This window comes from Eurytemora carolleeae, unplaced genomic scaffold (genome assembly GCF_000591075.1).
Source record: "Eurytemora carolleeae unplaced genomic scaffold, Eaff_2.0 scaffold787, whole genome shotgun sequence".
Classification (NCBI taxonomy): Eukaryota; Metazoa; Arthropoda; class Copepoda; order Calanoida; family Temoridae; genus Eurytemora; species Eurytemora carolleeae.
In genome coordinates this window covers 88,566-115,330 of record NW_019396945.1, presented here as the reverse complement: position 1 = coordinate 115,330, position 26,765 = coordinate 88,566, and the positions used below count along the sequence as shown (strand labels likewise).

At 31.5% G+C, this 26,765-nt stretch overlaps 2 protein-coding genes across 8 annotated transcripts in view; one reads left to right on the top strand and one right to left on the bottom strand.

Moving 5' to 3' along the window:
- The window catches only part of LOC111710381 (high affinity cAMP-specific and IBMX-insensitive 3',5'-cyclic phosphodiesterase 8A), a 67,150-nt gene extending 46,966 nt beyond the window's left edge, over positions 1-20,184 (top strand). For all 7 annotated transcript variants that reach the window (XM_023484456.1, XM_023484453.1, XM_023484452.1 and 4 more), the window contains 13 exons: positions 1,292-1,410; positions 2,103-2,161; positions 2,429-2,494; positions 2,955-3,080; positions 9,360-9,421; positions 10,028-10,150; positions 11,070-11,268; positions 12,490-12,559; positions 14,526-14,662; positions 15,445-15,606; positions 17,390-17,512; positions 18,036-18,165; positions 18,977-20,184. In XM_023484456.1, coding sequence (XP_023340224.1) covers positions 1,292-1,410; positions 2,103-2,161; positions 2,429-2,494; positions 2,955-3,080; positions 9,360-9,421; positions 10,028-10,150; positions 11,070-11,268; positions 12,490-12,559; positions 14,526-14,662; positions 15,445-15,606; positions 17,390-17,512; positions 18,036-18,165; positions 18,977-19,377 — 1,777 coding nt within the window. In that variant the 3' untranslated portion in view covers positions 19,378-20,184. The remainder of the gene's footprint in view (positions 1-1,291; positions 1,411-2,102; positions 2,162-2,428; positions 2,495-2,954; positions 3,081-9,359; positions 9,422-10,027; positions 10,151-11,069; positions 11,269-12,489; positions 12,560-14,525; positions 14,663-15,444; positions 15,607-17,389; positions 17,513-18,035; positions 18,166-18,976) is intronic.
- A 5,601-nt stretch (positions 20,185-25,785) lies between these two features.
- Positions 25,786-26,765, bottom strand: part of LOC111710387 (aristaless-related homeobox protein) — a 3,172-nt gene continuing 2,192 nt past the window's right edge. The window contains exon 3 of the mRNA XM_023484467.1: positions 25,786-26,547. Coding sequence (XP_023340235.1) covers positions 26,020-26,547 — 528 coding nt within the window. The 3' untranslated portion in view covers positions 25,786-26,019. The remainder of the gene's footprint in view (positions 26,548-26,765) is intronic.

The window sequence follows — 26,765 nt, the reverse complement described above, 5'->3', positions numbered from 1 at the left end:
CAAAATGATTCATTCTTCTGAAATTTTCTGATTTGTCCCCTAAATCGTAATTTAGACCCATTGACGCGGTCTAAATTGATGTGGGACACCCTGTATGTAACATCAGTTGAGTTCACACTGTACGCTAGCGTACACTTCAGTTAAGTTCACGTTTACGCTAGCGTACACTTCAATTGAGTTTACACTGTACGCTATAGTACACTTCAGAGCCCGAAATTTAAAAGAGTATCGTTGAACAAAACTCCCGAGTTTCCTTCTTGGGGTCTAAACATTTGTGTAGATTTTGATTTAAGAGAATCAAAAAAAATTGAGAATATAAACAAACTGAATAAAATAATATTTCATAACAAAAATATTAATATTCTTAAAACTGCCTAACCCCATTCGTGAAACCCGGGTTTTAGAACTAGTTTTCAGAACGATACCCTGTCTTTCTTTTCAGGGGTTTCATCCTCTTCAGGTTTCTCATCTTCTGTAATCCAATATTTTACAAAGGATATTACAAAATAAAACTTTTGTAAGCATTACTTTTCTAACATTAGTGTTTTTTTAAACTAATCTTAAACAACAAATAATGTTTATAACACAATTTGCATAGAAATTTTAAAGACATCAGTTAATTTAAATCTAAAATTACATGTTAAAATCAATTAAATCAAACATTTTCGAACGCAGCATATTTTCTAACATTGTTCAATTGTTGAAAAAACTTGTTATACAGAATTATACATCGAATAACTACATATTATTATTATAAACCATAACACAGAGCAAAACTGCTGTTTTTTTGAAGGGACTGTTCTCGTAATTTCAGGAAAACCACCATTTATTGCATCCTTGATTCACAACGAACCTTAGAAAAAATTATAGAGGTTTTCTTATTTTTTCATCTGAAAAGTGATAATCTACAACTGTGTTTTCTCATTTAAATAAATTGCAGATGTATGTATCAAATCGTTTAATTTGGGGGTCATCTAAAATTACCTTTCAACAATCAAAAATAAAAGTTTATTATTTTATTATTTTAAAAAATTAGCTTGGAAACCCAGCATTACAGGGTGCTGCCCCCATTTACCCGCGCTTGGTCGTAAATCACAATCTTAGCTATTTTTTCCTATAAATGGGGGCCCACCACACTTAGAATCTTAAACCAAGTTCTCCCGAGTTCCCCAATCAAAATTTGAAGCAAATCGGTCGAAGGGGTTCATGAGTTATAATCGGACATACAATCAAACAAACAAACAAACAGATATCTAAACCTGAATATACTTAGCATAAAAATATTGTTTAGGAAGCTAGATCAGATCTTATATATAAAGCATGTTGTCTCCTCTCCAACTCCATTCAGACATAATCGACATTCTATCCGTCGCCCCAGTGCAGAGATCACAGCGCTACCTAATCATGAAGGTTCCACACTCTTATAATTAAAGCTTTTTTCCGGTGTTTTTTGTGCATAGTTTTTTAATTAATCTAGTTTGATCTAGATATTTGGTATCCAATATGCATCCATCTTCTCCGGTATTTTTTCACTTTTCCAAATTTTACCTAATTTTTTAAATTCATTTTCTCTTTTTTCTCCTTACCTTTCTGGTACTTTCTGGTAATTAATTTATGTTTTTGACATTTATTTATTTTTCTGATATTTTCTTTCTTTCTTCCTGGTATTTTCTTTTTTATGCTTATTCTCTTTTTTGTCCTTTCCCTCAAACATTTCCATCTTTTCCTCCTTTTCTTGTATTTTTTCTTTTTTTCTCTGAAATTATTAAATTTTTACTATTTCATCCTTAATTACTTAAGAATTAGTAAATATTTATATTTATTTACTAAGGAGTTAAGTATTTGCCATATCTCTGATTTTTTAATCTCTACAGTCTACAGTCTACACTTACTTTGCAACCCCCCAATGTCATAGTTAAAAATATCAAAGGTTGATACCCTCAAGTTGAAAAATTATATGGATTAGAAAATTGGAGTTTGTAGCAAAGGCTCAATTCCTTTATTGGTAAAAAATTTAGAAGAAATGTAAAAAACATGTCTAGCTTGTTTATTTCTTGTACAATTGTACAATACCTCTCTAACGATGCCTTGTTGTTGAATAGCTCGTCGACGAAGTAGCGGGAAGCCACATCCTGCAGCTATGGAAGCTCCAATAAATAAGGTAAACAAAAAACATTTTTTATTTACTTTCCCCACTCTTCCCCCCTCTCCTTCCACAAACTTTTTACAGCCCCTAACATATCACCCACAANCCCCCCTCAGCTCCCTAAACCCCTATCTACACTTCTATATACCCCTGAACTTCATAAAAAAGGTGTTTCTCTAAAACATTTATAATTTCACATCTTTATAAAAAATATTGGAAAATTGAAAAAATATTTTGCAATAGTAAATTTAATAATGTTTATTAATAAAAATCCTAATTCAGGTTTTGAATATTATCCTGGCGGCACAGGAGAACCAGCCCCTGTACATAGCACAGGCACTAGATAAGGTACAATTTTATTCTTGGATACCATTTATCTTTTTGGTTAGTAGTATCTTTATCACAGGACACCTTATAGTATCCTAGTTAGTAGGACATCTATTCTAGGACACCCTGTAGTATCCTAGTTAGTAGGACCTCTATTCTAGGTCACCCTGTAGTATCCTAGTTTGTAGAACCTCTATTCTAGGACACCCTGTAGTATCCTAGTTAGTAGAACCTCTATTCTAGGTCACCCTGCAGTATCCTAGTTAGTTAGAACCTCTCTATTAAATCCCTGTGACTTGGTTCCAACCAGTTCTTGGATTTTACTTTTCTCGGTCTATCCTTCAGAAACACTTATTCTCCGGGGATAGACGGAGAAAACCATCATTGGCAACAATCCTTATCCCGTAAAGGGACTCGACACACTTTATTCTCAGTTGATATATGTGTAGGTGTTTTTATCATTTAGTTGTGTATTGTTTAGGTTGTTGATATACTGAAGAGTAGTGGGAGTAGTGAGCTGTTTAACCCGGACGTAGAGGAGGAGGACGGTCGAACAGGACGGAGTCATGATCTTGTCACAAAGGATCTATTCGGAGCTCTTTTAGCGGTAAGTTCAAGTGGAGTCATGATCTTTAACAACAAATGATGTTATATATGATCAATATTTTTTTGCTTTTCTGCATCAAAAGTTAGGTGTTTGTGTGCATCAATAGTTTGTAATTAGTGAGCATCAATAGTTTGTTGTTTGTGTACATCAATATTTTGGTATTTGTGTAAATCATTAGTTTGTTGTTTGTGTGCATCAATAGTTTAGTGTTTGTATGCATTAATAGTTTGTTGGTTGTTTGCATCGATTATTTGGTTTTTGTGTATATCAATAGTTTTTGGTTTTGTACATCAATAGTTTGGTGTTTGTAAGCATCAATAGTTTGTTGTTTGTGTGCATCAATAGTTTGTTGTTTGTGTGAATCAATAGTTTGTTGTTTGTGTGCATCAATAGTTTGGTGTTTGTGTGCATCAATAGATTGTTGTTTGTGTGCATCAATAGTTTGTTGGTTGTTTGCATCAATTATTTGGTGTTTGTGTGCATTAATAATTTTTGGTTTTGTACATCAATAGTTTGGTGTTGGTGAGCATTAATAGCTTGTTGTTTATGTGCATCAATAGTTTGGCGTTTGTGTGCATCAATAGTTTGTTGTTTGTGTGCATCAATAGTTTGGCGTTTGTGTGCATCAATACTTTGTTGTTTGTGTGCATCAATAGTTTTTTGTTTGTGTGCATCAATAGTTTGTTGTTTGTGTGCATCAATAGTTTGTTGTTTGTGTGAATCAATAGTTTGTTGTTTGTGTCCATCAATCGTTCGTTCTGGAAAATTTTGAACAAAAGTAGTAAACGTCTACTCCATAACAATTTACTCGAGACTTAGCTATCCAGGTCTTATCGTTAACAAGATCAACCAGTACTAACTCCCCAGTTCTAAAGGTCACACAGTCCAAATCTTAACCAGGCTTAACTCCCCAGTTCTAAAGGACACACAGTCCAAATCTCAACCAGGCTTAACTCCCCAGTTCTAAAGGACACACAGTACAAATCTCAGCCAGGCTTAACTCCCCAGTTCTAAAGGATACACAGTACAAATCTCAACCAGGCTTAACTCCCCAGTTCTAAAGGGCACACAGTCCAAATCTCAACCAGGCTTAACTCCCCAGTTCTAAAGGACACACAGTCCAAATCTCAACCAGACTTAACTCACCAGTTCTAAAGGACACACAGTCCAAATCTCAACCAGGCTTAACTCCCTGGTTCTAAAGGACACACAGTCCAAATTTCAACCAGGCTTAACTCCCTGGTTCTAAAGAATATACAGTACAAATCTCAACCAGGCTTAACTCCCCAGTTCTAAAGGACACACAGTCCAACTAAAATTGCTACACAGACAATTTCTCCCCTCGTAATGTTTCAACGAGTACCAAAGCATGGTTTCAAGCTCACGTAGGCTTCTGATAATGTAATTAAAAGCAGAGTCTCAATCAACTGATCTATATTTCGTAGTTCATATTAGATTTGGGTTATTTACAGCGTAATTACAGGTTATGAGCGGTTACTATCTATAAGGCATTAAATGACATTTATGGTTACGACGAAGTTATATCTATCTACGAACATGGAATGGGTTAATCGCATTACAGGATTTGTGGCTAATCCCTTTCTCAGTGAAGTCCTGAGATGATGCGTTTCACAAGAGGTTCTGGACAAATCTAATTTTTTCATTTCTACTTTTTAGAACTGGAAACTTTTTATGGAAAATGTTATTCTCAGCTTTTACATTTATATCTTCTCGAAACACCGACTGATTTTGTTTGCATAAAAGTTGCCTTTATCATGTTTAATTTCATGTATTTTACAATATTGTTTGTGATTGATACGTGTCGTGAATGATGTTCTTGTCTCAAGTAGGGGTGTTAACGTTTTCATTTTTCAGAAAAACGATCGTTTCGTTATGAAAACGACGACGAAAAATCGAAAACGAAACGATCGTTTTTTTTAAAAGTTCGTTTTTTAAAAATGGTCGTTTTTAAAACGATCGTTTTTCAAAACGCTTGTTTTTAAAAACATGATCGTTTTTATAAAATTCGTCGTTTCCTTAACGATCGTTAAAGACGACCCTGACTCGTGATGTAGCTAAAAAAAAAAAGAAAAAGATATTCGATACAATATTTTTAAATACGCTATGGTTCATAGTGATACAGACGACATTAATTATGTATATAAAAACCTTTGTCAAACAGGGATATTTTATTTATTTTTAATTCTTGATTTGAAATTTTCTATTTTCAATAAGATTTAAAAATTGACATCCCAATTACAGTAACAAAGGATCAAGAAGCTTATATTTCTTTCATACAGGGAGATTAATTCTTTCATACAGAGAGATTAATTCTTTCATACAGAGAGATTAATTCTTTCATACAGAGAGATTAATTCTTTCGGTAAAAATTCTTATTTATAAATTTAAAAAAGAACACAGAGTCCGAATTTAATGAATTTGAGCCTTGTCTCAAATCCGCCCAAAACCGGTTTCAATTGAGCACCGGCTTAAATTTTAAACATTGAATACAATTTTAAGTGGAGCCAACCATATTTGAGCCGCGTCCCAAATTTAAGTCGCGGCTCAAATTCTTTAAATTCGGCCTCAGGTGTAGTTTCCATTTGCTTTATTAAAGAAAATACTTAAAATTTAAACGGCCAGACAGAAAAAAAACTGCTTACAGGCCTCTGCGTTAAACTAAAATAAATTTCTCGTAAGATTTAAATCTGTCATGTTTTCACTTATAACTCTTCTTATCAAAATGTTATTCAGAGGAACACGAATGTTCTAATATTTAACTGGATAAATATTATTTTTGAACTTGTTCGTTAAGCCAAAACTAAAAGAGCTACGAGGTCACAAAGTCACAAGCTAATGTCGCATATCTGTATCCTTCTCCTTCAATCTAGTTTGCAACGCAATAACTCTAATTTTCTTATCCTTATATCGTGTATCCTGATGTCATAACCATAAATACTAAGAGATTAAAAGGGATTTAAAATTTAGAGTTTGAGGTGAGTGTTCAGGGTTGAAAACTCTTGTATTCGATACTGTATTCCATTGTGGACACTTTTGATTTTCTTCTCAAACTTCTCTTTTGGATATACCTACTGTAATCCGACCAAAGAGAGTTCTCTCATTGATCACAAGCAAAATATCAAAATTTCTCGGCTTCTGATTGGATATCCGGTTTCTACAATCGACACTCTGATTGGTTGCATTTTAGATTCTTTCCTGCATATTAATGTAAGATTAGTTTAATCTTAAGAATAAATAGAAAGGGGAGATCAAGTATTGATCTCGAAATCCACACTTCTAAAGTTTTCAGCTCATAGCTGAAAACTTTAGATAACATTGCTTGATCTCCTCTTTTACTTAATCTTTAGATTAAATAGTGCTTGTTCTTCTCTTGATAATAATCTCCAGATTAACTAACCGATCGAGATAAAAGTTCTAAAGTTTTTAGCTCAGTTCGTTTAAACCAATATGAATCAACAGCGTAAACAAAAAAAGTTGTCTACAGTTTTCCGAGGAATAAGAGAAACACTGAATAGATCTGCCTGGAGGAAATACAAGCCCTGCCTGCAGTAGTTTGCACAAGTTAAACGCATATCTTGTGAAAGTATATATATATCACCACAAAGGTCAAGTTTACATCAACAGTGATTATATAAAATATCTGTAGTAAACGTTTGATATAAATACTAGATAAAGGGAACTTTTAAAGGGATTCATTTTATTCTTCCACTCAAAAAATCTTGTTGCTACTTTTATCCAAACCCTTCCTTTTATTACAATATTCTCTTCTAAAAATCTTTAATTCTGTTTTCCAAACCCTTTAATTCTATTTCTATTTTTTTCCTATTTAGAGTGTGTATTTTTCTCCTATTCATGTAGTATTTTCTCCTATCTATAATGTGTATTTTTCTCCTATTAGTAATGTGTATTTTCTCCTATTTATAATGTGTATTTTTCTCCTATTTATAATGTGTCTTTTTCTCCTATTTATAATGTGTATGTTCTCCTATTTATAATGTGTCTTTTTCTCCTATTTATAATGTGTATTTTTCTCCTATTCATATAGTATTTTCTCCTATTTATAATGTGTATTTTTCTCCTATTAATAATGTGTATTTTCTCCTATTTATAATGTGTATTTTTCTCCTATTTATAATGTGTATTTTCTCCTATTTATAATGTGTATTTTTCTCCTATTTATAATGTGTATTTTTCTCCTATTTATAATAATGTGTATTTTTCTCTTACTTATGATGTGTTTCTTTTACTTAATTAGAATATGTATTTTTCTCCTATTTATAATGTGTATTTTTCTCCTTTTTTAATGTGTATTTTTCGTTGTTTTTCTCTCAAACCCTTTTCTTTAATTTTATAGTCTCTCAGAGAGAGTTGGGTCTTTTTTCTATAAATAATAAAGGACTTTTCTTTTCAGAACCCTAACCTTTCTCCGATAATAAGTTGCAATTGTGTCTTTGCTATATATCTTCTTAAAGGGAGAGACTGGCTAGGTAGCGTAGTTGAACTGAAAGTGCAGTGTTAGAGAAAAATGTTTAATGTTAATTTGATACCAATTTTTAAAGAAATTTGTGATGAAATCAATGGTAGAATCAATAATTTATAAGTCTTTGTAAATGTGTATGCAAATATCTTCAAATTTTTTTTCAGATGGCGTCTTTGCAATAAAATTCTTGGAAAGGAATTGAGTCTTTGCCACAAACTCTGATTTCATAATCCTTATATCTTTAGAATCCAATCTCGTAAATCTTTGATATTTCAAACTTATATTATTTGATCTAACAGAATTCATAGTTTGAAATATCTAAGGTCTACGACATTGGAATCCAAAGATATAGGATTTAGAAAAGCAGAGTTTGTGGCAAAGACTCAATTCCTTTAACGTTTGGGAAGAATTAAACATTACAGAAACCGATACTGAATAAGAATTAAATATTTTCGATGATTTGTTCCTAAACAACAAAGGAATTGAGTTTTTGCCACAAACTCAACTTTTCTAATTCCTATATCTTTGCAACCCGATGCTTAAAATTTTAATATTTTAATCTTAGACTTTTTTGATCTAACAGATTCATAGTTTAGAATATCAAAAATTTACACCATCAGGTTGCAAAGATATTTTGTGATAAAGACTCAATTCCTTTCTTTATAAAAGAATTTTTGTTACGTTTTAATTATTATACATCGTTAAACGTATTTTTTGTAAAAAAAAGTGTAGCCCAACATTTTTCTCTAAAATACTGCAGATTAAGTTCAATCTAACCAGTCTATCCCTTTCTCTCTGATATTCTCGTAATTTCGTCTCATCTCATTAATATTATTAAGACTAGGAATATCTGGAAAGATTATGCTGATTAACTTATTATAGAAATAAATCCTAGAATCATTCTCTTCTCAATAATTCATTACAAAGAGATTATTCTTCAATGTATAATGTCAAGTAATTATTTTATTTTTCCATTTTTCGAAGATTGAAAATTTAGCTCTTACTATTTTTAATATGTTTTTTAAAACAAAAAATCGTGGCGAAAATCCCAACCGGTGTTCATGGCAAATCAGCTGTCTCAAAGTTTCTTGGAAACAAACTAACAAAGATAACTATAAGATTTAGAAAAATGCTGTTGACACGCACCTTTAGAAAAAGTAAATTAAACCTAAAATCTGACTGCGTCAACCTTGTTGCACCGGCTAGTCCTATTGAGTGTCTGCTTTATTTACCCAATGTCCGGGCGATACAAAACAAACTGGGACCGGAAAGGTTGACCCGGCTCGGAAATTCAAATGTACTACGGCTGCCAAAGCCAGTGTTGAAGTAACTAATAGCATTATTTTCTAATCCTCATATCTTTGCAATAGTATGTCGTAGTTCTTTTTAATTTTAAATTATAAATGCTGTCTATGCAAACAATCAAGGATTGAAATATCAAAGGTTTACATGTTATCAGGTTACAAAGATACAGGGATTAGAAAATTACAGTTTGTGGCGAGTAATAAATTCCTTTAAATCTTTAATAAGTGCCACAAAAATATATTTTGTTTGAGGAGGAAAAATCGCAAAAACAATGTTTCTAAAATCTGTATTTTTTGTGTTTTTCATTAATGTGGGGTTTAAAATGAATTGTATGGTAGATAAAAAGTATAAAATTTAGTAATAAAAATAATTACTTTAAATTTAAGGATTTCGTTTTCTTTTTTTCCCGGAAAAGCTTGTAAGGTGCTTATAAAAAAAATATAATTCATTTGAAGAACATATGTGTATTTTAGAATCCAAGAGTTGAAGTTCCGAAACACCAGCTTAGACGAACCTCCATTGATAAGATCGTGAGGTAAATCATGTTGTATACTCCAAGATTGGAAGGCTGGGGGCTTTGAGGAACAGAGCTTCCAACGACCATCTACCTGATTGTGTAAACCTTTCATATGTCAACTTGCAATACTTAATCTACCAGAATTTATAGTTCAAAATATCAATCGGCCGTTGTTAAGATTTAGGGATTAGAAAATCAGAGTTTGAGGCATAAACTCAATTCCTTTATAAAAGTTTGTACTAGAATTTTAAGAAAGAGTGACAGGTCAGATTTTTATTAGCTATAATTAGTCAAATAAATCATATTTTAAAGGAATTGAGTGTTTGCCGCAAACTCTAATTTTCTAATCCCTATATATATTCAACCCAATGTCGTAGGCCTTTGATATTTCATTCAAACTATGAATTAAGTTAGATCAAATAATCCAAGTTTTAAATATTAAAGGTTTACACTATCCGGTTGCAGTTGTTATAGAAAATTTGGGTGTGTGGCAAAAACTCAGTTCCTTTACAGTATTTATAGATTTGTTTTTATCTGAAAGTTTTATCCTTTACCCTGCGTAAAATACAGGCTCTGACGCACTTCATGTCAAAAAAAAAAATTTTAAACTTCTATTTTTTATAGTTTTTCTCCTCGACCCTCCCTTCCCACTCTTGAGGTTACGCCTGTACAGATTGGAGAACTCTTTAACACTGCGATAGATTGGGGATTCGATATTTTCAAACTAGAGGAGGTCACAGAACGCAGGTATAGGAGGTCAAATTTCGTGTTAAAAGAGGTCAGTTTTCATGTTTTAAGGGTATCATATACTGCATGTAAATAAGGTCACATTCTGTATCTTAATGCGCGTATAGCTCACAGTAAAGGGTGGCCACAGAGTATGTTAAAAGAGGTCAAATTTAGCGGTAAAGAAGGTATCAGACCGTATTTTAAAGGAGGTCAAATTTAGCGGTAAAGAAGGTATCAGACCGTATTTTAAAGGAGGTCAAATTTAGCGGTAAAGAAGGTATCAGACCGTATGTTAAAGGAGGTAAAATTTAGCGGTAAAGAAGGTATCAGACCGTTTTTCAAAGGAGGTAAAATTTAGCGGTAACGAAGGTATCAGACCGTTTTTCAAAGGAGGTAAAATTTAGCGGTAAAGAAGGTATCAGACCATTTGTTAAAAAGGTAAGATTTAGTGGTAAAGAAGGTATCAGACTGTATGTTAAAAGAGGTAAAATTTAGCGGTAAAGAAGGTATCAAACCGTATGTTAAAAGAGGTAAAATTTAGCGGTAAAGAAAGTATCAAACCGTTTATTAAAAGAGGTAAAATTTAGTGGTTAAGAAGGTATCAGGCCGTATGTTAAAGGAGGTCAAATTTAGCAGTAAAGAAGGTATCAGACCGTATGTTAAAAGCGGTAAAATTTAGTGGTAAAGAAGGTATGAGACCGTATGTTAATGCAGGTCAAATTTCGTTTGAAAAGGAGGCAAATATTATAATGATAAAAGAGGTCACATACTGTATGTAAAAAGAGTTATATTATTTTGGTCAAGAGGGATGTCAAATTGACCCCCCCCCCCAGGCGTATCCTGGTTTTCTAGTACCCCAGCAGGGATAGGGTTAAGAAAATAAATATTTAAAAACATAACATTGATTAATTAAAGTGTAACGTGGATATTGCTCTAGGCCTCTTCTCTGGCTTGGTATGAATATACTCCAGAGGTTTGATGTTACCACTACCCTGGGTATAGAGGAGAGTATACTGCAGAACTGGTTAAATATGATCGAAGCAAACTATCATTCATCAAACTCATATCATAACTCTACACATGCTGCAGATGTACTACAGGCTTCTGCTTTCTTTTTAGAACAATCCAGAATACAGGTACAATACAACATGGTTAATACTCCCCCAGTTAAACCAGAAAGATACACCTTGAACATCCATGTCTTTGTTAGCATAAAAAGTGTACTGCAGTTTTTAGGAGAAGGATTATGATATTTATAATTAATTTATAATTCATAAATATCATAGGTATGTAATTTCTACACATTTTTGATGAATTGACGTTTTGAATGCTAGATAATAAGTTGCATTTATATCCATATTTTATATATCCATATCACCTATTTATCACTGCAAACATTCCATCTAAAGTATTTTTATATTTTATATGTAACCTATTCCCGCACCTTTTCCCTTTTTTGATTTTTTTTAAAGTTTTGTTTAAACAGTTTTTTTGCTGGGCTCGAAAATGATTCTGCGGGGTTCGGGCAGGGTCCTGCTCCTGGGTTTGAACAAGATATTGCTGGGCTCATGGCCCGCTCTCCCTCATTTCACTCTAGTTAGTACAGAGTTTGCTTATAATCCTCTCAGAAACTGCAGTACACTTTCTATGTAAACAAAGATAATTGTTGTTTATGGTATCTTTTTGTTTAATTTTTAGCTAAGTATCGAAGTTTGGAACAATACAGTGCATTTGTACTAAGTATTACAGGCTGTGCTTTCTTTTAAAACAGTCTAGAATACTGGTATCAAAGTACATAGTTAAAATCGTTTTACTTTTTATAGCTTTGTTTTGCTGTTTCTAGCATTCTTTTTTGAACAATCTAGATTATAGATACACAGTACATTGTCACGTCACATACCATGCTTCTATTCATAACTTTGTACTGATGTTTATATCAGTCTAGATTATAGGTACTTTAGTACATTGATAAAATCGTGGGTACTATTTATATCTATGTACTGTAGTTTACAAAACGTCTTTCTCTTTAATAATTTAACAGACCTTCTTGAAACAACATATTAAATAAGTATTGGTGTAGAGAGTTAGTTTGATAAACATAGTTTGCGTTGATTCTCTTTATTTGCTACCTTTGTCCTTATATTTGATTCAAGAAATAATAAATTTGCATTCTTCTCATAATCGTCAAAAATATTATCATAATGAGGTTATTGCATAATTTTCTGATTTAAACCCTTTTCATTATTCATTCTAGTTACATTGTTACTCATAAAACAGAAGACAGGGGTTTTAAAGAAACGTGAATACATATAAAAAGGTTTAAAATACATTTAGAAATTATTTTGTTTTTTATTTAGGAAATGTTTGATCCTATTGACGAACTTATAATTCTCATCGGAGCAATCATCCATGATGTTGATCACCCGGGTAAATTATTATTATTACAAATATATTATTAAGATATTATTATTATTAATGTTATCATCGCCATTTATATCATTAGTAACGTATAAATTTTAACTATTTGTTGAACAAAAAAAATATATCTTTAAAACCTAATATTATTATTATTATTATTGTTATCATCATAATCAATATTATTATATAATCTGTAACATACGAATTTTAACGCTTTATTCAACAAAACATTTGCATTTAAAAAAAATATCATAGAAATAATCATTTTTTTATTATTTTCATTATCTCCATTTTTCTTACATTTTTAACTTTAATTAGGGTAGACTTTGTTTTTTCAATCTTTTAAATATTGTCATTGCTTTTGACCATAATACTTATCCTTTCTAATTAATTACAACAACAATTAATTACCAAGCTAATTAAAAAATAATTGGAATAGAAAACAAAAGTCAGATATAATATACTTCATGATAAACACTTGTATACAAATATATCACACTAAACTTAACCCTAGAAAGATTTTCAAATTTTCACATTATCTTAAATCTGTGTCTTAAGCCTGCAAATGTTTTTTTTATCGACGGTTTAATATAAGTCATTCTAAATTTCGCTTAAATTCAACTCCTCGTGGAGATCAAGTGAGTCTTTGTCACAAACTCAAATTTTCCAATTCCTATTTCTTTGCAACCTGATGATTAAAACCTTTGATATTTCAAGCATAAATTATTATATCTAACAGAGTTTATAGTTTAAAAAGGTCTACGACATTGGGTTGCAAAGATATAGGTCTAAGGTAAAGACTCAATTTCCTTCTTATTGTAAAAGTGTACACTGAGGATATCAAGTTTATCAAGGATAAAAATTTTGCTCTCAGAAAAATAATAATATGTATGTATAATATTTACAAACTCAAATTGAATTTTTCCTATTTTTAAATTTTTTTTCTTTTCCTATGTTTTTGTTATTTTCTATATATCTTAGCTACATCAGTATTTTTACAGTAAAACATTGCATGGATAAAGGCATTTCATAGATAAGACATCGCCTTGATAGGACATTCTATATATAAGACAATTCATGGAAAAGGACAAATCTGTTAGTTTATCGTAAAATAATTTGACATATCACGAAAGATCAAGAAACAGAAAATAATTTACTTAATCTTTTAAAATTGTCTAAGAAATGTCCTTTCTAATCTTATATTTTCATCTATACATATTAGGGGTGAGACATTTTTCTGAAACCATTTTAGAGAAGGAAAATAGTATTCCACTTGAAATTCTAAAGCATGTTTATAATATACATCTTTCACAAAATTCAAAAATGGACCCCTCAAATGGGTTTTAATGACAAAGTTTGTACAACAAAAAAATCAGTAGTGAAACATGTCTTAGTATTCATAGTAAAATACTTTTTTGCTTCTGTAAAATTGTTTCAGAAAAATGTCACACCCTTAATATATATCTTTCTATTTATCTATTAGTGTATCTATTCTAAATTTGAATCCAGATACTGCTATACCTATCTATTCTAAGTTTAGATCCAGATACTGCTCTGGAAAAAACACAAAAAATAAACACACTGTAAAAACAAACAGTTGGAGCAACAACTGAAAATTAAGAATATTTTAAATAACTGATGACTCGCACAAACTCAAAATTTCTTATAGTGAATTCTATTGAACTTTAAACTTTATATCTATTTATGTCATTGTAGGGGGTATTATTAAGAGCGAAAAAGGTTTTGCCGGGATTTTTTTAATCACCCAACAACGGGAAATATTAAGTTTGAAATTTTAAATTTCAAAAGCAGGGAGATAAAGACACTATTTTGCCCTGTTGTAGGGCGATAAAGTCACCTAATAACATTTCACATTTTAAAATTTCAACGGTTTACACTTTCAGGTTGAAAATATACAAGAATTAGAAAATTAGAGTATGTGCCTAGAAATCAATTCCCTTATGTACACTTTCAGGTCGTAACAGTGCCTACCTCATAAACTCTGGCAGCCAGTTGGCAGTACTGTACAATGATACAACTGTACTTGAAAACCATCATTGTGCACTAGGATACAAACTAACAATCTCACATGAATCTGTTAACATTTTTCAGGTACGTTTCATAAATTTTACTAGAAGCTAGGGGAAGAATAATTTGGTGTACTGTCCAGTTTTGCCTTGAATAGTCTGTATGTGTACTGTGCAGCTAGCTCTAGCTACTTTAAAGTCTGCCCGGTACTTAAAATGAACTGGCGTTTTGCAGTGCCTAGACTAACCAGGGCGGGAAGCATTTAGTTTCTTCAATTTGAATTCAATCTATAACTCAAACGTTTTTAAAGTTGTCTTTTTATACTTTTTCAATAATTATAACTTTGATCGGAAGTCACTGCCATAGATAAATAAATAAACATAGATAGCTTATGTACGCAAAATCACCAAGAATTGTACAGTCCGCGAACTCATACTTCAGGGGTCAACGCGTACTTCAATGATAAGCGGGGTGGTTTGGTGTTTCAATGGATTTCATTAATATTAAACCACTCAGGAGTGAATTTTATTTTGAGAATATCATATTGACGAGAACTGAAGGAGGACATGAGAAGGACTAAACAAACTTAAATTTCTCTCTACAGAACTCATGTACACCACAAGTACTCAATGACATAAGAACAGCAAATTTTCACAACCGACCTAGTTAATCTATATAACAGGAATATCTTTAAAACATCTCTGTACATTTTTCAAGATGAAAAATGTCGTCTTATGCGCAATCTATCTTTATCTATGGTCACAGCTTGCAGGGATAAGGACCGAACTGTTTAATACTTATGTTTAGTTAAGAGCTTAGAAATCAATGAAAAAAACGAGAAAAAGATAAAATCATTTATTTTTTAGAATCTTGACAGTGACACGTACAAGACGGTGCGAAAGGGACTTATCGACACCGTCCTCGCCACCGACATGTCCAAGCACTTCATCCACGTCAACAAGTTCACAACAGCCATCTGTAGCAGGGACATTGAGGAGAAGGGACCACCAAAAAAGGCATTGAGTGAGGTAAATAATAAATCAAAAACGAAATTAGTTATTTCTAAGCATTGTTGGACTATATCGGACATTCAAATAAAAAAAGTTTATTTTTCAGAAAAGTAATGAATAGAAATTACCAGAGCTAAGTAATTTCAGACTTCATCGCACATTCTTTAATTTCATCAAAAAAAATGTGGTATAAAAATATCCGCTATGCTCATGGTTTTCGTTAGAACCGCGAAACAGATATATATTAATTATGTTTTTATCTGTTTCTCAGAATTAATAAAAATCAAAATACATTCAGTTGTAACCAGAAAAAAAAGTGGATTAATTGCCTTTTTTGTTTTTGCTTTTAACAAATTAATGTCGTAATTAGGTTTTGTAACTTGTTATTGTTAAAAATAGTAACTTTCTGAAAATCAACAACAAAATAAAAACACTTATGTATGTATAAATGTTAGCTATAGACGGCCAAACAGCTGGACCGAATCGACCGACATTATTTAATGAAACCATGGGTACCCCGGGGGTTAAAAAGACTATTTTTCAAAATTCGAATTTTTTAATTCCACGGGCAACGCCGGGCACTTCAGCTAGTTAAAGAATAAAAAAGCAGTTAATAATTATTTTACATTTTCTGATTACTATTAGATATTTCCAAACTTCACAGGACACTTAGGATTTAATTTGTCATTAAAAAAACGTAATACACATATTTTACTGATTACTTAGAATGTAACTAAAGTCTAATAAAGAGTAAAAAACTTAATTTTACTAAAGCTACGCAATTTCTTTTTAATTACATATTTAATATAAACTTAACATTTTTCTTTAAAATTGTTCAAAGTTTAGAAAATTTGATTTTGAGACAAGCGTTAAATTTCTTAGCAACCTTTCCATGCTTAAAAAATCCCTGATAGGGTCGTTCTTCATCAAGATAGTCCCACACTACTACAGTCGTCTTTCTTGTTAGAAAAGTCGTCTTTGTTTAGTTTCATCTAAAATTAAAGCTAAAAAGCTCTACCTCCAACAGCAAGTAAAATTGAAAAATTAAACTTTCCATGATCGTAAATACATTACAGGGAATATTTAAAATTTGTTTGCAAAAATTGGAGGGTACACTTACCGAAAAAATTGCGATAAAAAATATAAAAAAAAAAGTTTCTAAGTATATGCAATATAAGTGAAATAAATCCCATAAAATTTCTTTTTATCTAGTTTGTATATTAACTAGTAAATAATGGCGTTTAAATTAGCTTGAAATCTTAAATAACAAAAAGGTTATTGCCAGTTAAAGCATGCAAGGTCGGGCTGAAAAATGCCTCGAGGCCGAAACTTTAGGAGGCCATGATACAATAACCATAGGTGAAAGGAACCTAAGATTTTGTATTCATAATTTGGTAGTTGTGAGCAAATATAAATAAATCCATGACGTTGACTTTTATAATTTCTAAAAACTGGCTTAGTGCATAAAGAATGACTACAGTTTGTAGTTGGAGAAAATATATCCCTGATAGTCTAGGAATATTCTAATAAAAATATATCCTTGATAGTCTAGGAATATTCTAATGAAAATATATCCCTGATAGTCTAGGAATATTCTAATAAAAAATATCCCTGATAGTCTAGGAATATTCTAATAGAAATATATCCCTGATAGTTGGATAATATTCTAATAATAATATATATCCCTGATAGTTGGATAATATTCTAATAATAATATATATCCCTGATAGTTGGATAATATTCTAATAAAAATATATCCCTGATAGTTGCAGAATATTCTAATAAGAATATATCTGTTTAGGTAGAGGAGAAGGGTATAATCAGACGGATGTTGATCAAGTGTGCAGATGTATCTAATCCTGCTCGAACCCTCAACCTTTGTAAAGAATGGGCTGTCAGGATAGCAGAGGAATATTTTACACAGGTAAATTTCAAAAAAATGCGACATTTGAAAACTTTAATCTTTTAAAACTTTAATCTTTTAAAACTTTAATCTTTAAAAACATTATTCTTTTAAAACTTTAATCTTTACAAACTTCATTCTTTAAAAACTTTGATCTTTACAATTTCATGATCAATCAACTTCAATATTTCAAAACTTTCAAATTTAAAAACTTTAATCTTTACAAACTTCAATCTTAAAACTTCAATCCTAAAAAACTGCAATCTTTAAAATCTTCAGTCTAAAAAACTTCAATCTTTAAATCTTCAATCCTAAAAAAACTGCAACCTTTAAAAACTTCAATCAAAAACACTTCACATCTTTAAAACTTTAATCTTAAAAAAAAACGGTTTTTGTTTATTTTTTATGTGATCCATTATGTTTTGCTATTTGAAATGTTATTCAAAAATTCTTAAACAGTTAAAAACCTTTGTCTTATTACACTTTTGCTAAAATAAATAAAAAACAAATAAAAATAAAAATGTCCAACAAATGTTTAAATTAGACTGCTGAGGAGAAGAGTATGGGTTTACCTGTAGTTATGCCTCAGTTTGATAGAACCACATGTTCTATACCACAATCACAAATAGGATTCTACGATTACTTTATTCTTTCTATGTTCGACGCCTGGGCAGGTGATATAGATAAATAGATAGATTGATAGATTGATAGAAAGATCAATATATAAACAGATATTTAGATCGATAGATCAATAGATCGATAAATCGATAGATCGATAGACCGATAGACCGATAGACCAATGATCGATATATCGATATATCGATAGATTGACAGATTAATAGATCAATAGATTGATAGATCAAAAGATCGATAAATAGATAGATCAATAGATCAATAGATAAATCAATAGATCAATAGATAGATCAATAGATAGATCAATAGATAGATCAATAGTATAGTATAGGTTAACAGAAAGAAGATGAATAACGAAGAATAGATAGATAGATGTTGATGAATAAATTTCTAAACATTAAATGGACTGTAGCGTAATTTCAAGTGACCTTTTATTTAAACAGGGGAATCCTCGATGCACACCAGTACCCTCTAAACCTTGGACTAATTAAGAATGATCCGGACCTTTTTCATTATTTACTCTACAGAAACGCTTTTAATTCTTGAACAGTGTGTTTGCAATCTGTTTTATATTTAAGAAATATTAACATGTACTTTCTAAAAGTCGCAGAAACTAAATATTTACTTTTGAACCTTTAAAACCGGTTTGGACGTAAAATATTTAGCATGTTTCTATTGAACCGGAAGTAACGTTAGTAGAGTTGAGTTTAAACCTTACGTGACCGTACACTCCGGATTAGAGAAATCCGAACAAAATTTGAGAGAATGTAAATGGTGAATTGCCAGTGTTGCATGAAGGGTCACTTGAAATTACGCTTACAGTCCCTATAACCATGGTTTCATTTTCTCCAGGGTATATTAACAGCAGTGAGCTGATGGAGAATATAGAGGAGAACTATGAATACTGGAAGAAGAAGCTGGCTGAGGAACAGGAAGCGGAGAGAAAACTAAACTCACGAGGAGAGAAGATTAATAAGCTGAGAGCTGCCAGGGAAAGAAGAGAAACTGAACCGTCCTCACCTTCTCCGACCTGTCCAACCTCACCAGCCTCCCCTGCCTCAACGATTACATCTGATATTAACAACCCGGAGTCCAATTCGTTGAAAAGTGAACCCAGAGACGTGGTGTCTCCCAACCCTGAGAAGGTTCTTGATCCAGTTTTAGCAACGTCTCCAATCCCGGAGAAAATACCGTCTCCGGTCCCGTCTAATCCTTTAACCCCAGAGCGAATTCTGGATCCTGCTCCGTCTTGACAAACCAAGGTGGATTCAGCTTCAACCCTACCTTAACATACATGGTTCGTTCTTATTGATAGGATCTTGGTCTGATATTGAGTATTTTGTGAGACAAAAACTGTAAACCTAGTTAGCTAGATTTTATTGCTAGTTTAAGTTCTATACAGTGTACAATTAAACACAGGGTGTTAAAGAATGTCATCTTTATATTATTGTAAAAATTTGAATTATTTGAAAGCCGGTACTGGTCTACCAATTTCATAAACCCATAATCATTTTTTCTTCTTGTTTACATGATTTAATTGTTTCACATTCACATCTACAAACTTTTTTCTGAATCGATATTTAATTGTATAAAGCAAATTAAATTACATTCATATCATTCAGTCATTCATATCAACTAAGCTATATCAGTATCTCTATGATATAAAGCCATATGGTATCATCACATCATTCTGGAGATATACATTGTTTTAATTGACGTTTCCCATATTTTTTCAGCTTCATTATAGGAATTTCGATTTTATTTTTATTTTTAAAAAATCTTATTAGGAAAAACTACAATTAGCGGGGAAATCTATAAGAAGCAATATAATCATAATTTAACTGGGGTTTATGAATTGTCTCCCTTCCCCGAGGGGTGTTGTGAGATCTTAATTTAAAATATTTTTTTAATGCTATACAAGACAAAATAAAAAAACCTTGAGCCATCAATCCAAAGGTCAAAGAACACATTTAGCATTTCTTAATAAGTGTGTGTAAAAAAACGAAAAATTAAAGGAAAGTAGAAAAAGGGATTGTTTGTTAATAAATTTCTATAAATTGGCTTTTATTTATACAAAAAAGAAATAATGTACAAGTTAACAGTGTATTATACATACTTGCATTTAAAACTGCCCTTGAGGCAGCTATGAACAAAAATGAGTTAAATAATTATTCTCTGCATTTTTGTTGTAAAAATTCTAAGTGACGACTGTCCCAGAATAACATCGAGTGTTTTACGTGACATTTTTTATATTTGTTAAATTGAATGTAATGTTTATACAAGTTAAAAATTGTGATTCATAAATGTTTAAATTGCTTGCATGTAGATTGTAGATATACTCAGCTCGGTTTTTAAAAATGATTTTGAGCTATTTAATTTTTTTTTTCTGTAGAACGTGATGTAATCAGACTTTTAAAACTTTTACCTTGAGTTTCACACTGTGCAGTGTATTCAATAGTTAAACTTGAGTAAATAACTTCTTTTTCAGAGTTTAGAACTATTGTGCTGTGAATATTCACGGTTAAGAATTGATCTCCATCTAAAGTAGATCTACGGATTGATCTCCATCTAATGTAGATCTACGGATTGATCTCCATCTAATGTAGATCTACGGATTGATCTCCATCTAATGTAGATCTACGGATTGATCTCCATCTAATGTAAATCTACGGATTAAATAAATTATTATTGGTGATCGTCCTTGTAGAGAAAACTAAAATAAAGGTATCAAGGTTGTCATAGTGGATATCGAGATCAAGATTAGCGACATTTCACACACAAGTTTAGACCTCTGATTCAATTTTTCAAAAGATTTAGATAAGAGAATTTATGTTCCAATTCGAACATTACTGGAAAATCAGATAAGATTTTTACTCTCTGTTTTTCATCAAAACATGTTGAGAACTTTGGGTATTTTGAAACTATGTTTTTCGTTTGAAACATGCTCAAAGCTATGAGTAATTTTATACTCTCTGTTCAAGCTTGGCGGGATATTCACTTTGAACAGTTTTATACTCTCTGTTCTCCAAATATTATGGAAGCTCTGAATAGTTTTATACTCTTCGTTATACACAAATCAATACCTGGATTTCTAAAGTCTGTACTTACTACTGTGATCCCATCCTTGTCAAGTTATACAGTGGTTGCCAAAATAAAAGGAAAAGAACAACGACCTCAAATCAATTTAAAACCTATTTCAATGCTGTTTTAAAGCACTAACTTATTACATTTTGTAACTATATCATACCAATGTTTTTGGTCTTTTAGTCGGCGTTATCTTCCACATTATTTTACGTATCACTGTAAAATTACAATGCACTCTGTTGCCAAAACTTTATCAAAAATATATATTGTTATTTCCCTTTTTACCCTACTACAGCTGTAGAATAGCTGTGTAACCCCCCCCCCCCCCGGGTAATATAAAGTATTCATGTTTTTCATATTTATATGTAACAAATATTAAGAATTTATTTTAGAATAAATGTTAACATTTTAATCCAAGTTCATCAGATTTAATTTTGACACGATAAAGTTGGGCAGAAGACAAGACACACAAGGATATTTCTAAAGATAATATTTATATGGTACAGGGTGTCCCGAAAAACATGGGAATTCAGTGACGAATTCGATATCGTCTAGCTAGTCTTTGTTGTGAATCTGCATTGTAATATCTAATTTCAAAAGCCATACTATTATTATGTCTGCTAGAGTTTATTTTATGAAAAGGGTAAAAGACTGTGAAGATGTGTTTATAATGTCTCCGCATAATGAACAGTGAACACGGACAAGTTTACTCTGCAATTTTCTTGTTTTACTAAGTACAACCGTATGCAGTCAAAACATAAACAAACAAAATGTGACCATAGCAGACGAAACTCTCACAGATTACAGCTTAATGAGTAGGTATCACTATACTAAATCAAAGAATTATTAAAAAAAGACGATATCGAATTCGTCACTGAATTCCCATGTTTATTGGGACACCCTGTAGACAATTTAAACTAATTTCTGTTCTCAACAACTTTTAATATTTTCTCACATTATATACAGGGTGTCCCAAAAACATGGGAATTCAGTGACGAACTCGATATCGTCTTCGTTATGAATTAGCATTGTAATACCTAATTTCAAAAGCCATAACATTGTTATGTCTGCTAGAGTTTATTTTATGAAAAAGGGTAAAAGACTGTAAAGATGTGTCTATAATGTCTACGCAAGATGAACAGTGAAGACGGACAAGTTTACTCTGTTTGTATACTGTAATTTTCTTGTTTTACTAAGTACAACCATATGCAGTCAAAACATAAACAAACAAAATGTGAACTAAGCAGACGAAACTCTTACAGATTACAGCTTTCTCAGTAGGCATCACTATACTAAATCAGAGAATTATTTGAAAAGACGATATCTAATTCGTCACTGCAAATTCCCATGTTTATTGGGACACCCTGTATATATATATGGTTTGTCCGATCACTGAAAGAATTGAAAGAGTGAGACCCATAAAATTGTGAAAAAAGTGAGTGACAGCTATATTCAAGTTTGGAATGGATCGTATATACAATGAACATGAAATACAGCAATTGTACACTGTATGTAGATGGTCACATGATTTCCGTCTGTATCACGTGCCTATGATACTGCACTGCTATTGGCTGAAGTTCTGGTGACGTAATACAGACTACACGAACTATACGTAATAATATTATCAATTATATCTGTTCAAAAGGCAAAATAAAAATTAAAAAATTATAAAAGGAGCAAACCTGAGATTCTCAGGCTCCTGTTGGATATAATCGTTTTCAGATTGGTTGCGTATTTGCTGAATATGATCTGTTTAAACCTACTATTTTTTAAAATTGCATATATATGAATTTTGGTATAATTTTGTCACAGTTTTAAATCAATTTCTCGAGACAGGACAATCAGATAGATGTCTTAAATGTATCGTTTAACGCCTGAGATTCTCAGGTTCCATCCTATACCTCCCTTCATTTTTCCTTTACAGTCTCTTTAAATACTGATATGAGATTACCCGAATTTTGATATTTAGAATATCTTTCACCTAATTAAAAAAAATACATTTTACGACTCAAAGGTTTCCCATGAAGATCTAGAGTAAATAGTTTTTAAAAATATAAACGTTGTAGCTTATAAGAAGTTATGAAGTTCTTAACAATCATGGAATTCTAAATTAAGTATTTAATGTTGTTCGTTGTAAATTTCAGACGGAATTTGGAAGACGACAGGAGGATAATGAAGACGATTTAGAGATGATTTTAGAAAGTGGAAGTGTCTTTTTAAAAATTTTGGTTAAAATAGTTGTCTATTGGTTTAATTTATTTGGGAATACATAGCTTGCTTATTTCGTAATTAAGTAGTTAATTAATATCTTCATTCTTAGATATTCATAATTGCATGTTAATACATAATAAGAATTTTATATCAGTCATAATTTATACTTTGGTCGTCGGCAATCAATCTCACTAACCGTTTGCACCACTTCTGAACACTTTTTAAGTATTAGATGATTCAATTTTTCAATTTACTTACAAACTTCTCAGTATTTTAAAGATGTCGTCTTCCAATGAAGAGTGTTTGTCGTCTTACTTAAAATTAGAATATTTAGATATAAAGATAGAGAGGGTTTACGGTCAAACCCAGAAAAGAAAATTTCATTAACTAATTTTTGGCTCAATTGTTTTTTAACTTTACAAATACATCTATCATTTTTATTTCTAAAAGTTGTTAGTTCATCGTCGAAAAATACTAACAATCCACCACTAATTTATATTAAATATAGAGTAAACAATAAATATGTAACTTTCCTTATCCTTTTCTTTCATTTTCTTTCATTTATATTTTTATGTTTTTTAGAATTGGGGGGAAATATTCCCACAACCTCTACTTTTAGAGATTTTTAAATATTTTCTCCTGAAACACTTAATTTTGTATGTTTTTGTTATATTTCATAAATAAATAATTTTTTATTTTTACTTTACAGTTACATTTGCTATTCTACGTTTGCAATAAATACATTTGCCATAGTTGGACTTGCCATAGTAACTATGGGTTTCCATAAATACTTTTGCCATAAGTATTACTTGCCATAAGTTACACTTGCCATAGCTACTTTAACCATAATTCTAACCCTTACAAAGATATACATAAATCTATAACATTTTTTTGAATAAATGCGCTAAATGTTTTCATGAAAATGTCCAACTTTAGTTTTCTAACAATGCTGCCGGGAGAGCTAGAAATGAACATATTGAACTCTAATACTGGAAGAAAGACTTTGTCTAAAGGGAGTGTTCGCGAAAAATTAAAGGGGGTATAGACTAAATGCGATAAAAAAGCGCTTTTGATCGCTACTAATCTTACTTCTATCTGTTGGAACATAAGACTTAGACCGTAAAAAAATCAAATTAATATCAAACAAATCATTCAGATATTACAACCTATAGTCATCGATTATCTTTCGCCACATGTGTATATATTTGATATTTCATACTAGTTTTGATTTTGTTTTTTAATATAATATTTAGCTTACAACTTCTTTTCAAACATTCCTGGAAAATATGAAAATGTCGTCTTCATTACCAAAAGTCCTCGAAACAGGAATAAATGCTTTTATAAGTAACTTTCAGATCATAACAATTAAAACATATTATGAAAAATCAACTATATATAAATGTGGCGAAAGATAATCGATGACTATAGGTTGTAATATCTGAATGATTTATTTGAAATTAAATTGATTTTTTTACGGTCTAAGTCGTATGTTGCAATTTTCTCAATTTGTATGGACGCCATGTTATTCGGTATGAGACGTCTTTAACAATTTTCTCCTTATAGACGCATCAGATAGAAGTAAGATTAGTAGCGATCCAAAGCGCTTTTTTATCGCATTAAGCCTATACCCCCTTTCATTTTTAGCGAACACTCCCTTTAAGAGTCATTGACAATACAATACTTATCAAAAAGAGCAGTTCCTTTACCTTATTCCTCATCTGCCTGAATTAGATTTTTAATTGTAGTCCCAAAAGTTATAATTGTAGTTGTTTAATAAAAAATAAATATATACTATATTGAGTAATGTTATGTTAATTGTAACTATAATTAATTGTAATTATGGCAAGTGTAACCAGAGAATGGGAAGTGCAAATATACCACAAACTCTGATTTTCTAATCCCTTTATCTTTGCAACCCAACGTCGCAGACCTTAGGTATTTCAAACTATGAATTCTGTTAGATATAATAATCTAAAGGAATTGAGTCTTAATCATAAATTCAGATTTTCTAATCTTTATTTCTTTGCAATCCAATTTCGTACACCTTAGATATTTCAAACTATGAATTCTGTTAGATCATATAATCAGAGTTGGAAATATCAAAGGTTTACACCATCAAGTTCCAAAGATATAGAGATTATAAACATTGAGTTTGTGGCAAATGTCAAAAGTTTACATCGTTAAGTTGCAAAGATATAGGGATTAGAAAATTTGAGTTTGAGGCGAAGACTCAATTTGCATCAAAAATGTATTTTATAATGCTGATGATGCTTCCTTTAATTTTTGACTCATAACATTTTTTAAAACAATTTATTCACACACACAATATAATTTTAATATTTTCTTAGATGAAAAAAAAATAGAAATAATTTTAAATTTTTCTTAACAATATTCATCATAAATATGCGTCTGAAAAACACTGAAAGTGCCACATATAATAGATAAATTTGTATACTGTGCGGAATTACAACTAATAACATCTATATGAAGAAAAGGTTGAGGTTAGTTTCTCCGGTCTCTACGGTAGATGGGACGGGTTGGATGAATCCGGGTACAATAAACACACTGGGTTAGGCAGGATGAAAGATCTCTGTTAATTATTATCTGAACGGAATGTTAAGAATTGTAGGATGCGGAGAATGGGACGAATGAGAAGGAGAATGAGAAGAGTGACTAAGTGGAGAGGATTCTCTAGATTGAGCGAAGGTATCCGAAGGTTTTGATAAATCTTGAGGTTTTAGTTGAGGTGGAGATGAGGACGGAGGAGTGGGGGAGGACGGAGCTGATCTGTGTTGATCTAGATTAGACGGAGGAGAGACTGGAGGTGGGGTTGGAACTAGAGGAGAAGATAGGACGGGAGGAGAGAAGAGCCCTGGGAAATGTTTCTGAGAGTTGAGAAAGTGAAGAGATGAGGGGAGAAGATAGTGAGGGAAGAATGGAGGAAAGAGCGGGTGTCCAGCTCTCCAGGGTAAAGATATCGGAGTCAAGGGTTGTCCCAGGGCTCCGGTGAACAGGTTGGATTGCTCCGGTGGAGAGGAATCCGCTCCGGGAGGAAGAAAGTTTGGAGAATCACGTCCCATCGCTTTCTCCCGTTTTCTCCACTTTGCTCGTCTGTTTTGAAACCAAACCTGGAATAATAAAATCAAATTCTATTCAAAACATAATAAAAATATATTATCTCCTAGTCCTAGATTAGTGAACTGATGTCTTTATACATATTAAGTTAATAATCCAGAGATTTTAGAGTTGTTATTATTTTACAATTAAAATGAACTTGAATTAGATATCAATTAGGTGATGAATTCCCCTTATATCCCTCTCTTCCCCCCCCCCTCCTCTCTCCCCT